At 44.4% G+C, this 16,825-nt stretch overlaps 1 protein-coding gene across 1 annotated transcript; it reads left to right on the top strand.

Annotated features, from left to right (window-relative positions):
• The first annotated feature begins 6,738 nt into the window (after window positions 1-6,738).
• On the top strand, window positions 6,739-16,075 carry PATL2 (PAT1 homolog 2). The gene is made up of 14 exons (XM_008702140.2): window positions 6,739-7,184; window positions 7,788-8,005; window positions 8,874-8,954; window positions 9,672-9,814; window positions 10,344-10,412; window positions 10,629-10,770; window positions 12,069-12,189; window positions 12,290-12,387; window positions 12,596-12,649; window positions 12,748-12,881; window positions 13,024-13,183; window positions 13,669-13,809; window positions 14,611-14,708; window positions 15,260-16,075. Exons 1-14 carry the CDS (start codon window positions 7,142-7,144, stop codon window positions 15,411-15,413), a joined length of 1,656 nt encoding a protein of 551 aa, XP_008700362.2. The 5' UTR covers window positions 6,739-7,141; the 3' UTR covers window positions 15,414-16,075.
• The last annotated feature ends 750 nt before the right edge of the window (window positions 16,076-16,825 follow it).

Below are 16,825 nucleotides of genomic sequence, written 5' to 3'. Positions count from 1 at the left end.
TTTGCAAATAGGTTTTTTTTAAATTTAACTATATGTCATGGACAATATATCCATTTCTATAATAATAGAGATCTACGTAGTTTTCTCATGCTTTTATAATACAGTTGCCCCTTGCACAGCATGGGGGTTATAGGCACCCCCTCACCCTCCCAGCCCCGCAGTTGAAAATCTGCTTACAACTTTGATTCCTCCAAAGGTTAACCACTAATGACCTACTGTTGACCGGAAGCCTTACCAATAATATAAACATTCAATTAACACATATTTTGTATATGTATTATATACTATATTCTTACAATAAAGCTAAGAAAGAAGAAAATATTAAGAACATCATAAGGAAAACACATTTACAGTACTGTATTTATGGGGAAAAAATCCACCTATAGGTGGACCCACATGGTTCAAATCCATGTTGTTCAAGAGTCAACTGTATTTCATTACACGAATATACCATACTTTTTACCCAATCCTGCACTGGGGACATTTCCAGTTTTTTCCTATTATACCACATCCTCTACACTGAAATTGCCCTCCATAGACTTTGTACCAGGTTACACTCCACTGCCCATTAGAAAGAGTGCTCATCTTCCCACATCCTTCCCTAAGCTGGTCATTATCAGTGAAAAATTGCATCTCTTCATTTAACTTCATATATTTTTTAAAGATGTATTTATTTTAAAGAGAGAGAGAGTGTGCTTGAGTGGGCGGAAGGGCAGAGGGAGAGAATCATCGGCCAACTCCCCACTGAGGGCAGAGCCAGGGGCGGGGCTCCATTTTATGACCCTTGAGATAATGACCTGAGGTGAAATCAGGAGTCAGTTCCTTAACCCACGGAGCCACCCAGGCCCCCTTGACTTCATATTTTTAAAAGGCAGTTAGGTTGAACAGTTTTTCACATGTTTGCTTGTTGTTTGTGTTTTCTGTTCAGTGAGTGACTGTCAGCCAAAATCCCTAGTCACTGGGAAAAACACTGACTACTGTAGGGAGGAGTGTGCTTAAACAGTATTTGTTAGGCAAATGTTACCAACTGCTAGGTGAAAGATACACAGAAGTTAATTTTATCATCCTCACGACTTGTTTCTTTGTTTTTCAAAATAAAATGTTAGAAGGAAGAGAGCCCTGAGGGGGAAAAGGCAGGGGAGGGTTGGGAAAGTGACTGTGGTTGATCCTCCATCCCTCCCTTTCCCAGACTCTCCTCTCAGCTCCGAGGACGACCTCTGCTCTTGCCTGGAGGTTCCAGCCATCTTTAATGATGGGGTGACCAGAGCCGGGCAGCTCCTGCAGCAGCCTCAGCCCTCCAGGACAGCGACTTCCATCAGGCCATGTCCCTGATGGCCTTGCTGGAGATGAACTACCAAGTTTTCGACCAAGTAGGATACGATATTGATTTTCATCTTGCCTCTACCGGAAATAAAACCTCAGTTTTTGAATAGAAAAAATCAGGTGAAGTACACACAATGGAAACTGACATTGGTGCTGTAAAATCAGCACCATTTCTGGAAGGTGACTTTCTCGGAATCCTGAATATCATGAGAGGACAGGGGCAAGAATAAGAGGGAATGTATTACAGGCACAGATGTGTTGGATCTGAAACCAGAAGGTCTAGAACCTGGAGCATCATGGAACCATCAGCATCATCATCATCGAATCAAGATTAAGTAGTCATACCCAAATTCTGCTTAGAGTATGTGAAGCTCATGATAGAGATATACGAGATATACTTTGATAGAGTTGATTTCTGGTCCACAATTTGGTGGTCAATGGTGTCACCCATTCAAGTTTTATGCTAAACCATCTATTTGAAGATAAGTAGAAAAGTAGAATTTGAAACTCATACTACTTAACTTTTAAAAAAGAGGCTGAAAAATGCAATAAGTTGTCACAATCAAGATCAGTAATAGTCTCTTCCAACTTGTTTTCAGGCAGTCTTATGATGTATGAAACAAATATAATTTAAATGTGAAAGTCTTTACTTTTGTCTAATTGTATTTATTCAATTGTACTTAATTGTGTAACAGAAATATTTTGTAGACTTTATGTATAATTCAGTGAAGCCCTATTAATAACTGCATTTTCCTAAGTTTGAAAAAAAATTCAAATGTCATAGGTGATTTAAATAAATGAACATTAAGCCTACATGCAACACCAAACAATCTGTTTTAAAAAGTTTCTCCTGGGGTGCCTGGGTGGCTCAGTTGGTTCAGTGTCTGACTCTTGATTTAGACTCTGGTCATGATCTCAGGGTGGTGAGATACAGCCCTGTGTTGGGCTCCTCACTGGGCCTGGAGCTTGCTTAGGATTCTCTGTCCCTCTGCCCCCACCCCCACTTTCTCTCTTTCTCTCTCTCAAAAATAAAAATAAAAATAAAAAGTTGCTCTTAACCAGGAGTTTTATGTACATGTGGCAATTACAGATTAATCCCAGAAAGCTGACTTACCTGATTATGGATTGAATATAGATTTGGAAGACAAAGTCTCAACTTTTGTCTGCATATACACCTCCTATAATGTAAACAGAAGCTTGGTTTCGAGAAACAATAACATTTTTGAGATTTGTATAACCGAATAGTATATCAAAATGTAAAATATAGGTAAAAATATAATAGTTTTATATACTTAGCCTATATTCCCCCAAGGCCATGACCATAGACTGAATATTTGTGTCCCTCCCTTCCCCCACCAAATTCATATGTGGAAATCCTATCCCAAGGTGATGGTATTAGGAGGGGGGACCTTTGGGAGGTGATTAGGTCATGAGGGTGGAGCCCTCATGAATGGGATTCCCAAATTTATAAAAGAGGCCCTGAGGAGCTTTCTCACCCCTCCCTTTTAACATGTGAGGACACTGTGAGAAGGCACCATCTGTGAACCAGAAAGTGGGCTCTCACCAGACACTGCATCTGCCAGCACCTCGATCTTGGACTTTCAGCCTCTAGAACTGTGAAGAAAAAAAAGTTTCTGTTGTTTATAAGTGACCCAGTCTCTAGTATTTTGTTATAGGAGCTCAAACGGACTAAGACAAAGTCATACTTTTCTTATTTAAATTAGGACAATTTTTTGAAGAAGAAGTGAATAGTATGGTCAAAGATTTCTCAGTCTCTGGGCGCCTGGGTGGCTCAGTCAGTTAAGCGTCTGCCTTCGGCTCAGGTCATGATCTCAGGGTCCTGGGATGGAGCCAGGCTCCCTGCTCCATGGGGAGTCTGCTTCTCCCTCTGCCTCCCGCAGCGCCCCCTCTCCTTGTGATCTCTCTCACTCTTTCTCTCAAATAAATAAATAAATAAATAAATAAATAAAATCTTTGAAAAAAAAAGATTTTTCAGTCTCACTAAGGATGTAGATATTCTGTGTTAAGCACTTAGCCAAAGTATAGGATTTTAAAAGTAAATGTGAGAGAAATTAGTAATCTTATTTTTATATTATCTATCAACAATGTTATGTTAAATTTGACATGGTTGCTGTTTGGAATCTATTGATTATCAGGAGTTGTGAAGGAAGTATTGCTAAAAGGATCTGGACTTAACATAAATATCTCCTTTCCTGAGCCCTCAAAATCTTCAGAAACAATAAAAAGAATCTTCATCTAAAAGTTCTTTTAAATAGTTTTTAAAGGTAAATTTCAGATTGCCAGATCAAAATAAAGTTATTTTGTTTTCTTTTATGTTTTTTTTCCTTTTTATTTTCTTTTCATTTTTTTTTTGCCTTTCGAGAGCCTTACATTTTTATGTGGGCAAATTTATCAATCACCTTTCATGGCTGATGGATTTGGGGTCATGGTTAGAAGGACCTTCTCTACTTCACATTTTTTTAAAAATTCACACTTTCTTTGGGTATTTTTGAGGTTTAATTTTGAAAAAATTTAAATCTTTGCTCTGTAAGAATTTACCACTGGCATAAATGTGTCTTCAGTATAGAAGTTTTTACTTTTTTAGTCAAATCTTTATGTCTTTTATGATTTCTGGCATAAATATTTGAGGTTTGTTTTCGTAGAATGCCATTTCTTGGAAATAATGTGGAGAGTGGGCAGGAGCAGGACACACCCAGGTGGCAGGCTAGAAACTCCATTTGAGGAAGTCTCCAAGGGGAAGGACCATGTTTTCATTTCAGTTTAGCTCAATTAACGTTTACTGTGGAACTTACTCTGTTGCAGATACTGTGTTAAGTGCTGGAAGCGCAAGGATGAAGAAGACATGTAACTGTTCTCAAATGGGGGTGACAAATCCAGAAAAAGAATTACAAATAAGTGGCAGGTACAATGAGAAAATAGTGTAAGGACCAATTAGTGGCCCTAAGATGGGCACTTCATCTAGCCTGGAAGGGCGGAGGGTATCTGAGAATGCTTTCTGGAGGAAGTGAAGCCTGAGCTAAGTTTTTCCGCCTATTTGGATATTTAGAAAACTTGAATAAGACAATTTAATAAACATCTGAAATCACCCTCCAATTAAAATAACTTCCTCTGCAAATTCATTTTGCTTGGGAGATACAATGAAGAGCATATTACTTGCTAAGATACACATTTAATATCACCGAAAAGAAAGACAGAAAGAATTGGGATAGGGAACTGTTTTGATCAACAATTGAATACAGCTCCCAGACCAAAGGAGAGAGGTGCCCAAGCCAGAGAGAGTCATCCTGGTGCACACTGATTATGAGAAAAAGCTCCATCAGAATTCCACTCCCCCCACACAGCCAAATGTAGCTCACGAGTTCTGAAACCCAAACTAGAAGGCAGGGAACTTGAAGACTGGAGGCTGGAGAGGCAGATTTTAAGGATCTTATGCCTTCTGTAATGGACAGGAGATAAAAACCACTGAAGTGCTTAATTGGAAAGTGTCAGATCTGACAAAGACTTAGAAATCATCCGAGTGTGCTAGGTAGGAAGACATGAGTGGGTGAGATTGCCCAGGAATACCAAGGTGCAGAGGACTTAATTTTTAGAGGGATTCTTGATCCCTTTGAGAATGCGATGAAAGCTCTGGACTGTCTCTCCAGAAAAATGCACATTACACAAACATACACAATTTCAGGGGACTGTCCAGTTAAGAATATTCGATGTAGAGGGGAAAGAGAAGAGGCATGAAGAAGAGGATATTTGGATGACGATGAGGAGAGCAGGAAAGAGACCAGAGAAAAATGACCCAAGAAGTACAAGAAGAATCAGGAGAGTAAAGTGTTGGGAAGCTGCAGGAGGACAGAGACATGAGGAGGGCATGGGCATGTGTTAAACGCTGTACAGACGTGAACTAAGGTAAAGACTGAAACATGTCTTTTGCACTTACAGTTAAAAAATCGTTGGTAACTGTGAATAGTTTCTGAGGGGTGATGGGTAATGGTAGTTCCAGATTTGTTTTAATCCAAGAAGTGGTTAGGGGCTGCATCTGGGTAGAAGTGAGGGTAGATTTGTCTTGAGAGTGTGTTTGCAGCATACTAACATGCAGTTGAAAAATTGTCCATAGAAAAGGTTGAGGAACTCGTGGACTCGTTGTCTGCCCCTTGGTGCCCTCCTTATGATGGAGTCAAAAGGCAGAGAGCAATGGTTGAAGGACCAATGTGAGTCGAGAAAGTGGAGAAATTTGGTTCATTGGTAGGAGAGAGATAAAGGGCAATTAAAATGAGAAACAAAAACAAGAAAGGGATTTTGTTTCTAAGAATGAACACGTTATTTTTACGCTGTGAATGCAGCAAGTGGCTCTCCCTAAGACCTGGTCTCTACAACAATCTAATAAGTCACTTCTGGTACACTGAAACTCACCATTTGGTCCTTTTATTAATAATACCAAAGTGAGCTATCAGGAAATTCTTGAGAAAAACAGCTGAATGACATTACCAAAAAAGATCTGAACCCAATTCAGATACTTGAAAAGTTTTTCAGTAACTTAAACTTAAGCTACTAAATTTTCTCCCCTCACTCATATCATTCTGACATACAGCAAAACTTTTGAGACAAAATTTTTCTTTAGAGGCACCAAGAACCACGATCCTATAACCATGACAATAGGGCCCTAACTAGCATTTCTGATACAGAGAAATTAGCTTCATTTAAATTTTTATTCAGAAATTCTACAAAGTCATGTGGAGCTCATTTAAACACAGGATGTGGGCGCAGAACCCAGGATCACTCAGGGGTTAGGAGAGGCTCAGGTGGGTCTTAGGTTTTTGCCTACCAGCTGTACCCATATTCTCGCCTTTGTTGTTATCTTGTTTTCTTTTCACTTCTGAGCTTTTGAACCAGTTTTCCATTAGAATACCCAAGAAGATATAAGATTGTCTGTGTAACTCATGCAAAAGGGTTTTAGCCTTGAAGGTCTGGCTTCTAAATTCACAGGGGTCTGTTATCAGAGCTGAGCGGCAGACCTAACTCATGGGACACCGCGAAGGGCGAGAATCCCCAGGTGCACTGCCCAAGTGCTGAGATCTTGGTTGCTAGCAAACCTTAGGATCCGCCCAGGGCTTTCGTATCCAATTGTGATGGAGCAAAACCTAGGGACTGAAGGGAAGTAACTTCATAAAGCTCCTAGGAAGGGTGTGGAAAACAGGGTCTTTAAAAAAAAAATCTGCTCCCAAATACCAATCCCCATAAACTGTACCCTTGGGGGGTTAAAAATGCAGTTTATTTCTCTTACCCTTTCAAGAGTTGTCTTTATCATTAGATTATATTCTCATATTTCTATCAAGATGCAGCGGTTGGGGGATGTTGGCCCTTTAAGGGGGCAGCAGGGGAGGGGCTGGGACTCTTAAAGACAGGAGCAGCAAATCAGACCCGGCCTAGGCTGCCTTGGCTACACTAAGCAGAAAGGACAGCAACAGTCAGGCGGTGGGTGTCGGCAACAAGGCAGCTGCTGTTGAGGTGCTGTGTGTATCTGTGTGGAAGTGCTTCTCCAACTCTGAGCTCTGTCCCTTGGCAGGACAGCTCCCTGCAGCTGGGCTGGTGAGGGCAAAGGGTGGGGCTTAGGGCAGTCTGAGAGTCCAGGGTCCTGCTCCTGGAGACCCTGGGCCAATACTCCTCTGGCAACCTTGCTGGGGAGAGATCATGGCTGTTTAGGCCATGCTATCATTACTGAGGAGAAGGGTGTCTCTGGGTTTCTTTCCTGTCTCAGATTTACCTTCCAGAGGCCGACAGTGTTTTCTCACCAGAAGAAACAGACATGGTGGAAGCCTGCCAGCCTGCAAAGATGAAATGTCTTGAAGGTATTGCTCATTAGGCTGTGGAATCTGGATGAAAAGCCTTGGGGTGCAGAGACTTGCTGGTATGGTTTAGTGGACGGATGTGGGCCTGGGTGTCCAGAACTACTGGGAGTGATTTCCAAACTCTTGGACTCGCTAGCTACATCACACTGGTGACCGAGGTCATGTTTCTGGGCCCTATTTTCCTCCACTTCATGGGGAAATGATCACTACCAGCCTTGCAGGACTGCTCAGAGAGTTAAATGGACATATACGTGTGAAGTATCAGGTGCGCAGTAGGCTTCAATTGCAGTGAGTCCTGGCACCTGGGACTGGATTGGTTAAAGAGGCACTGAGAGGGCTGTCAGGTGGGGGAGAGCAAGTAGAGAAGATTGGGGTGGTACCTAATGAGGCAATTGAAGAGATATGGAAGGCAAAGGTGTTTGGCACCTGCCAGGTTCCGTTTGCTCTAGTCGGGGGGTGGGGGCTAGGGGTAACAAGAGGGGAGACTGAAGGCGGTGTTGGAGATGACTTATGAACAGAAGGATTACTGAGAAGCAGTCTCTCTAGACGAGACTCCTCGCACCTGATTCCCCATCTACTCCTCAGGCCCCTACTTAAACCAAGGCCCAAGCAAGTCCTGTAGCTCCTTGGCTCCTGAGGAGGAGCTGGTGTCTGCCTCCCAATTGGAGGAAGAGGAGGAGCAAGAGGAGGAGGAGGAAGGGGAGGAGGATCTGGATCCAGATCTAGCTCCAGAGCTGGAGGAAGAAGAGGAGGAAGAGGTGGAGGAGGAAGAGCATGATCTCGGGGATCCAGCTGTCCTCAGTGCTATCCAGAACACCCAGGTACGGGGGGCTGGGGGGGGGGCGGAGTACAGTTGGCCTGCACTCTCTGCAGCTTACAGATGGTTGCTAAATATCCTTCTCTTCTCCGCTCCTTTCTAGCCCACCGCCTTAACCATTTGGCCACGACTACACGACCTCCACACCTAAGACAGGTTCTGGGTTAACAATTACTATTTCAGGCTTGAACCTGAGTAGAGACTCTCTCCTTCCTTCCCTCTTTCTTCCTATCTCTCACTTAGTTTCTGATGCTGTCTTCACCTTAAAAACCAGGTCCTAGCAGGGTTGTGCATAGCTCAGGTGCTGGTTGAGCTCCTGGTACTAAAGGTGAGTCATCTTTGGCCCTGACCCCTGTGTCTCAGCAGTTCATTCCTGATATTTATTCCCTTGGAGTCCCACAACCAGTGGAGAGAGACAAGGATTCCTATATAGAAATGAAATCATAGGGTGCCTGAGTGGCTCAGTTGGTAAGGCATCTGCCCTCAGCTCAGATCTTGATCCCAGGGTTATGGGATTGAGCCCCACCTCTGTCACTCAGGCTCTCTGCTCAGCGGGGGGCCTGCCTCTCCCTCTGCCTCTGCCTGCCACTCCCCCTGCTTGTGCGCTTTTTGTCAAATAAATAAACAACCTTAAAAAAAAAAAAAGAAATAAAATCACTCAGTCTCCCTCAACTTATTCCTAAGATACCAGTCTTGCTTCCCCTCAGAGAAAGCAGGAAGGTCCTGACCTAGTTGATTTTTGATTACAAGGGAGGGTCAGGCTACCATGGTCTCAGATATTGGCAGTGGTTGGCCTTCCTGCGCTCCATACCCGTGACTATAGAAGACACCTCAGCACTCATTCAAGCCTGTTTTCCTCCCTCCCATTCCAGAGAGGCCTTCTCAACTCCCCTGGAATCAAGGCCTCTGGTGTACTGGGGATGTCCCCTGCTTCCTTGCACTTTGTGTGGCAGGTGAGTCCCTTCAATCTCCATCCTGTGAGAAAGTAATGACGTGTGGAGAAGGAGCATGTGGAGCGTCCCTTAGTCTGCTCTTGACCTTGCTCTGGCGATGAAGCACCCCAAGGGAAGTGTAGGTATGGGAGGTGGGAGACACCCATAATGTAGGGACACTTGGTAAATGACAGAGGTGGTCCTGGGATAACTGGCCGTCCTATGAAAAGGACAAACCAGAGCCCTACTTCCACCTCCCTACATTTCAGCACATGAGCAGCACGGAGCTTAGTGCTAGAAAGAGCAGCGGCCTTTAAATTAACTGTCATGAGAACATGATCTGGGCTAGAGGAATTGCAGGAAATCCTGCAGGGAGAATGAGAAGACAATTGCAGCTCTGAGGAGGGCTTCAGAGGAGTCCAAAAAGAGGCAAACAAGCATTGCCCCAGTGGCTGAAGGCACAAGAGCCTGAAAAAAAAAAAAAAAAGACCATCACAGAGAAGAGAGAGAGAGAGAAAGAGACAGGTGTTCACTCACCAGACAGGAAAAGCACATGCCCCCACATTTGTCAGGGGCTGAAGAGCTGCTCGCTAGGAGGTGCCAAACTCTGTTGGGTGAGGTTCTTGTGGGAGAAAAGGCAGGTGAGAATAGAAAGGTGGGAAAGGCACATGTGGCAACAGGAGCAGCATTCTGTTGGTGGAGCTGCCCTTTTCCCAGACCTCTGAATTCCATTCTCAGACGCTGGACTACCTCTCTCCAGTTCCTTTCCGGACTACCTTTCCCAGTGCCAGCTCTCCAGCACGGCACTTTGGACCTCGACTTCTCTTGCCAGACCCAACTCTCTCCTGCAGCCTTCCAACCTCATGGCCCCCTAGTTTCAGGTACTGGTTCAGGGCACGGGCCCCCCAGCATCTCCCCCAGACTGAGTTCTTCTCTGGAGGTTTCAGGACGTAGTGGCTGAGGAGGGATGGGGGCCACCTATCAGCTGCCACAGAAAAACACCTACAGAAACCTAGTCAGAAGTGTGCAGTGGAGTCCAGTCCCTTCTCCCTCACAGAGGCAGAAGTAGAGGCCCAGGGGGACTAAAAAAAAAAAAAAAACTTACTTGAGGTTAGCTGCCATAGCAGAACCAGGATTAGGACTCAGAACTCCCAACAACCAGGCCAAATGGCTTTCTACTGTGTCAAGATTTCCTGCAGCTGATCTGCAGGAAAATATATCCTGGAGGGGAATGTGAGCCCTGTTGAGCCAGGGTTGTGCTGTTTCATACGGCGGACTTTGGGTAGGCACATGGACAGGTAGGGTTCCCTTAGATGTTCAGCTGAGCTTACTAGAGGCTAATTGGATGGAAGGGTAGGTTGCTGAGTGCTTTCTTTGACTAAGCCCAAGTTTCTTTCTGCGTCTTCCTAGTCATCTGACCCAGCTCCACCCTCAGCACCAACGGATCTTGCAGCTGCAGCAACACAGTCGAACACCAAAGTAAAGCCTAGATGAGCAGCAGGGTTTGGGGCAGCTCATTTGCATGCTGGCTACCCCCATGTGATTGGGCGTCTCCCCAAAGCCTCTGCACAAAAAGACTCTCCCCATGTTGCCCACCTCTGTACTCTGTTCCATCTCTCCCTACTCACCACTTCTTGGGAAGCTCACTGTGTGGGGGTGGGTAGGTCTAAAGGAATGTTCCTTTCTGGCTTGAAGTCCTCCAGGCAAGAAGACTTGGTCTCAGCAGCCAGACCCCTATGTTAATCTCATGACCCGAAAAGAGAAAGACTGGGTGATAAAAGTACAGATGGTTCAGCTGCAGAGTAAGAACCCCTGCCTGGATGACTACTACTATCAGGTGAGCCCCAGGTGCTCTTCTTAGCCTCCGACCTTGGCATTAAATGGTCCTGGACTCCATGGGCCCTCTTGGATCATCTCTCCAGCTCTTAAAAGCCATGTTCAGTTAGGTGGAAGAGGCAATCACTACAGGATGGGGGCCACATTTCTAAAGTTGACATCCCAAGATCCTTCCCCTCTACTCTCCTACACTTTGGACAAATGGGATTATTTGCAATTACCCCAACACTGAGGTTTTGTCTTCATCCTTTGCCAAGAATTTCCCGTACTCAGCCTTAAAATATGGACTTTTCCACTTTTGTATACTTCTGTGGGTCTTAGAAATGTTTTGTTATAAACATCCATCTACTTTTTGCTTTTTTTAAGATATAAAACATGTGAATTTTATAAATATTGGGATTCAAACTCTTAAATTGAATAAATGCCGGCGGACATTTTAACTCCTTACCCTGGACCCCCTATCTTCTTTATATTTATGAGGCAAGCTCTGCTTGTGGGTTTTAGGGTTGTCTAAGCTGTGTTCCACTTTGTTTTCAACCTCCGTGAGTCCCCTACCAAGGTTCCCACCTTTATCTTCTTCCTATTTAGATTAATTTCTTCCTTTCTTTCCACGATGCTTCAAAAACTCTTCCTGCCTGGATCACTGAAAGCGAAATATTTTTATACTCTTGGTTTTTTGGCACTGCTCCTAAATGAAGGAGCTTTATTCAAGTCCTTGTTTGACTCACAGTCAGCGGCTTTATTTTAGCTTGGGATTTTACAGATTTCTTTAAGAAGACATTAGAGCTGCTGAGCCATTCTTCAGAAGCATAAAACTGGCCTAGAGTGCATTAGCTACTGGCCAATTGACAGTAGTATTATCTCGGTACTGCAAGCTGCTGATGGTCTTCATGCCATCAGATAACTCTGATTTTTGGAAAGCACAGGTAGGATCATAAAACTAAAAGGGGGAGAGGGGAGGAAAAGTGTGCAGTGTGTATCCAAGGAAGAAGGAATGCAAGAAGGTTGCAGATGCTGACACGGTTTGCTTCCTGGCTCTCCACTTGGCTCTCTGCCTTTTCATCAGATCTGGTGGTGGTGTCTAGTTCTTCAAGTTCTCAATATGGGGACCCCAAGCCAGATGTTGTGAGGCGCAGGGTACTCAAGATGCTTCAGAGTGGTTGGCAGAAGGACCTGAGGGGCCAGGATCCTTTCTGGAATGAATGCTGTAGGGAAGGGTGTATTAAGAGGTTGCACTTGAGAACTTTAATTCTAAATTCAGAAGATGAGGATACATTTTTCTATCCCATGGACTCTCAGGAATATTATCAGAAACTAGAGAAGAAGCAGTCAGATGAAGAGCTACTTGGACGAAGGAGCAAGGTTGAATCTCTCAAGCTGGTAACGCCTTACATTCCGAAGGCAGAGGCTTATGAGTCAGGTAGGACCAGGGCTGACCTGCTGGGTTGGGATAGGCATCTGGATGGACAGAGGGTGGAAAGGGGAGGGGAACATGCTTGTCCTGACTCCTTTTCGTGCAGTGGTTCGAATTGAGGGTTCCCTGGGCCAGGTAGCTGTATCGACGTGTTTTAGCCCTCGCCGAGCTATTGACGCTGTACCCCATGGATCCCAAGAGCAGGTAGAAATGCTACCTTCCCACAACCCTTCTTATCTCCCCTGTTTTGGAGAAAGGACAGGGGCACTCTCATGCTCAGATGTGATTGTGACTTAAGAGTGAGAAAGAAATGTCAGACTTTTTGTTAGCCTTTCCAGCTCCATTTCTAGCTCGCCTGAGGCCTGGGCTGCTGCTACGAAGGTGTGGCTGATGGCCTGGGATTCTCTCCTAGGAGATAGGAGCTGCAAGCAGTCAGAGGCTTCAGGTGTTGTCCCGGATTGAGAAGGTGAGATGTCAACTCCTTAAGGATGAGTTCCTAATTTACCCTTGGGAACGGAATATTGCTCAAATTGACCTCTTCTTTTCCCACCTTCAAATTCCCAGATGTTTCTTCAGTTACTAGAGATAGAGGAGGGCCAGAAGGATGGGTGTCCACAGCCCTGCTACTCTGAACAGCAGAGCAACCAGGTTGAGAAGCTCTTCCAGGCCTTAAAGACACATGAGCAGAATAATCTGGAGTGAGTGTGGAAGGGTCACATCTCCAGCCCAGGAAGGGAAAGATGAGTGAACACATGGGCTTTCCTTCTGCCCCTCCTTTCTGGCATGTAGCCAGAGCCCTCTATGCAGAGCCCTGAAAATGTTCTCCTTTCTCATGTGTAGGGAGGCAGCAGATGGCTTCCTGCAGGTGCTCTTGGTGAGGAAGGGGAAAGCTCTAGTGGCAAGACTGCTCCCTTTCCTGCCCCAGGATCGAGCTGTTAGCCTTCTTCTGGCTATCACCCACCATTTGCCCCTCCTAGTCAGGAGGGATGTAGCTGATCAGGTACTGTGGCATTGAGGAGAGAAGAGGATGGTTTTGTAGATGGGTTAGGGACCCTTCCTCTCCATCCTCTGTCCCCCACCCCCAGAGATGCCCAAGAAACTGCTGGGCAGGAAGAGGTGCCAAACCTGCCACCCTTGGGTGAGGAGGTTACAAAACCAACTACTATAGGAACAACTCATCATCCTGAGATACAATGACCAAAAAACACAGACATGTGGTTGCACAGGTGTGAGTGGGCAAAGATAAGGACTCCCTGAGAAGTGCTGAGCCCCCTTGCTACCCTTCTTTAGGGAAGGCCTCCTAGATAAGTGGGTTCTGAAGGACCAGTATTAAGGTTGGAGAGACCTGAATGGTGATAGGCTTAGTAAGTAACCCGACCAGGAAAGTACCAAAAACAGGTCATCAAGAAGAGGGGGTAGAGGCAAAGGAGGAGGAGGTGAAGTTGTAGTGGAGTCTGAGAGAGGCACTTACTGACCTTCTTGCAGGCTCTACAAATGTTATTCAAACCTCTGGGCAAATGTATCAGTCACTTGACCTTCCATGAACTCCTCCAAGGACTTCAGGGGCTAATGCTGTTTCCACCTGGCTCCTCCGAGCGGCCGGTCACTCTGGTGCTTCAGAACCAGGTAACATAGTGGGGAGGCTTTTCTCTTTCCATAGATGACCTCCAGGTGGTATCACTGGCAAGGAATGAGCAAAGGAATGTTCCTTCTCCATCTTCTCTGTAGTGCTTCTCCGTGTCTTGTGAGCCCTAGGATCACCTGGAGAGCTTACTGAACACCAGTTCCTTGGTCTCACCCCCAGAGAGTCTCATTTAGTAGACCCGGGGCATGGCCCATGCATTTGCTTTTCTAACAAGCTCCCCGATGGTGCTGATGGTGCCGTCTAGAGCAGAGGTCACCAAACTTTTTTGATGGTGTACTAAGTTCTGAACCTTATCACCCACGCGGTTGTCTAGAAGTCGGAAACAAATAACACTATACTAAGTACATAACAAACACAAGATAGAATATTTGAAATGAAGAAACTAGATGCTAAGGTTCTGATATCTTTTAATACCCCAGTGGATTATTTTGTGAACCCCCCCTCTGAAGATCTTTGCCTAAAGCAATGCTGCTTTCAGTGGGGTCCACAAACTACCTGCCTCAGTTTCTTGATCTATAGACTCTGATTCCTGAGAGTAAAACCCACAAGTGTGCTTTTAATCAACTCTCCACAAAGATCTTTTGGAAAGTTCAGAGCAGGGATTTCCTTCGAAAGGTCTGAAAGTTCTTTGGCCAGCCATTGTAAAATCTGACAGTTTTCAAGTGTTGAACTCCATTTTTTACACGTGACCCTGCCCTTTTAGTTGGGAAAATGGCAGAACCAGGAAAGCACGGAATGCCTCTGGTGAACTCCTTTTACCTTGCACACTGTATCACTTGCAGTTTGGAATATCTTTGCTCTATGCCCTACTGAGTCATGGGGAGCAGCTGGTATCCCTGGAGTCTTCCCTTGAGGAACCCAACAGTGATCATACAGCTTGGTAAGATCCTAAAGGCCTTGTAAATGCTATTTCAGTCCCCTTGGGGATGTAAAGGCTGAGTTAGGCGAGATATTACCTGAGTGGTATATTCAAGTATTGGGGAGGAAGTTGGACAGAGAAGAGAAAAATATCAGTTATAGCTGTTCTCCCTTTTCATTTTTTTTTCCCTTTCTTCCTTTTCCATTGTGCTCTAGAGTGTTGGTTTCCCACAGAAGGCAGTAGAAATGATTAAGGGGGACAAGCTTTAGAGTCAAACAGACCTAAGTTGGAATTCTGCCTTTGTTATTTACCAGCATTGCAACTTTTGGACATGGTACTTTCCTTCTCTAAGCCTGTTACTTCATCTATAAACTAGGGATGTAGGGATACGAGGATATGTAAAGCACTAAGCATTGCCTGGCACATACAAAATATGCAAATGTTCTCTTAACTGTTACAAGCACAGAGGGTGATAGTAGGTGGTGGAAAAAGAATTAGGAGCTTTGGCCTTGAGTCTATTTCCTGCATAAATACAGAGACCCTGATGTTTTTCTGTCTTCTCTGCTCTCCAGGACTGACATGGTGATTCTGATTGCCTGGGAGATAGCCCAAATGCCAACAGCCTCTCTGGCAGAACCCCTAGCCTTCCCCAGCAACCTTCTTCCTCTGTTCTGTCACCACGTGGACAAACCCTTGGTACAGCACCTAGAGGCTAGGATGGAGTAAGGGAAGGCAGAAACAAGGTCCTAGCCCCTTGTTCAAGCCCTGTCTAGATTCTGTCATGTAGTTCTTTTAAGGCAAGAATATGGAAGATAAGTTGTATTTAGAAGTAGTTCTAGACACTCTAACATTTACCCAGTAACCAGTCTGCTCAGGTGAGGATCCTGAAGCCTGTTTCTTCAGCCAAACCTTTTAATTTTCTCCCAGATGCTTTGCTCATTTATCATGCTAAGCTACTTAAGGGCAAGGATTAATATGAGAAACTGAATTGTTCATTGTTAATTCAAGAAATATTTGAGGGACAGCTACTCTAAGACAAAAGCATGAGCGACATGAAGGTCACTTCTGTCCTCAGCATTTACCAGCTGCTGGAAAGCGTCAGATAGTAATCAAATCACACAAATACTTTAGAAAATAGAATGATTTATAGTGAAAAATCTGTTCTCTTTGTAGGCTTGCTTGGGTCTACTGATCCAGTTCTGAAATATGTATATGTGGGAAAAGTTTAATCATTAGACACTAGCTATATGGGCTAGGTCTACAGGGATCCAGAGACTCAGGACATTTTTTATGCCTTGATACATTGGAGGATCTCACCCAAAACAATTTCTTATGCTCTCCTTAAAAACTTGAATGATATGCCTAACAGGGCATGACATAATAAGGCATAATTACAGAGATAATAGAATGATGTGTTGAAACTTGTCCTAAGTTAGGTATAATGCCATTTTCTTATGTGTGAATGCCCCAAGTTGTCCTTAATAAAAGGGACAAGGCCTTGTTATGTCTAACAAAAGTATGACCTTGGAAATTTCTTCATTGTTGACATTTTTAATAAAGAGTAGCTAAGCTAATAGAGTTCGCTATAAATATCTCCCTTGGGATATGAAATGTTTGGTTTATGCTGACAAACAAGGTCATGTATTCATCAGTCCCTGGAGTCCCTTTTATGAACACGTCACCGTTTTAGGTGGTAGGGTAACTGAGCAGTGAAAACTCCCTGTTCTTCTGAAGCTTACATTCTGGTTAGACAGGGACTGATGGAAAACATCAAGTAGTGATAAATACCTTGGTGAAAACAAAACTGGGTGGGAAGTGACTGAAGTGTAATGGTCCAGCAAGGCCTGTCAATAGTGGTTACAATTAAGCTGGAAGTACTCCCTGTAGAGGCACGGGTGAGCACAAAGCTGCCAGTCGAGAATGAACTTAATGTGTTTCAGGAACAGGAAGGAGGCAAGTGCAGCTGAAGTACACAGATAAGCTGGAAGGGTGTTGAGGTTGGAGAGAGGTAAACAGTGTATAGATCTATAAGCCATGATTTAAAAATCGGGATTCTAACTACGGGAAGTCAGAACTTTAAATGGGAATGTAATATGATTTCATTTTTAGAAGATCATTCTGACTGCTGTGTCTTAGAG

This window comes from Ursus maritimus, unplaced genomic scaffold (genome assembly GCF_017311325.1).
Source record: "Ursus maritimus isolate PB19 unplaced genomic scaffold, ASM1731132v1 scaffold_35, whole genome shotgun sequence".
Classification (NCBI taxonomy): domain Eukaryota; kingdom Metazoa; phylum Chordata; class Mammalia; order Carnivora; family Ursidae; genus Ursus; species Ursus maritimus.
Note: the sequence above shows the minus strand (reverse complement) of the source record. Positions and strands in the feature narration are given on the sequence as shown.

Excerpts from the sequence above, each read along its gene's own strand:
- PATL2 (XM_008702140.2), top strand. The coding sequence starts at position 7,142 with ATGGTGGAAGCCTGCCAGCCTGCAAAGATGAAATGTCTTGAAG. Across the intron at positions 10,413-10,628 it reads CAACACAGTCGAACACCAAA|TCCTCCAGGCAAGAAGACTT; the intron begins GTAAAGCCTAGA and ends TCTGGCTTGAAG. Across the intron at positions 13,810-14,610 it reads CTCTGGTGCTTCAGAACCAG|TTTGGAATATCTTTGCTCTA; the intron begins GTAACATAGTGG and ends TATCACTTGCAG.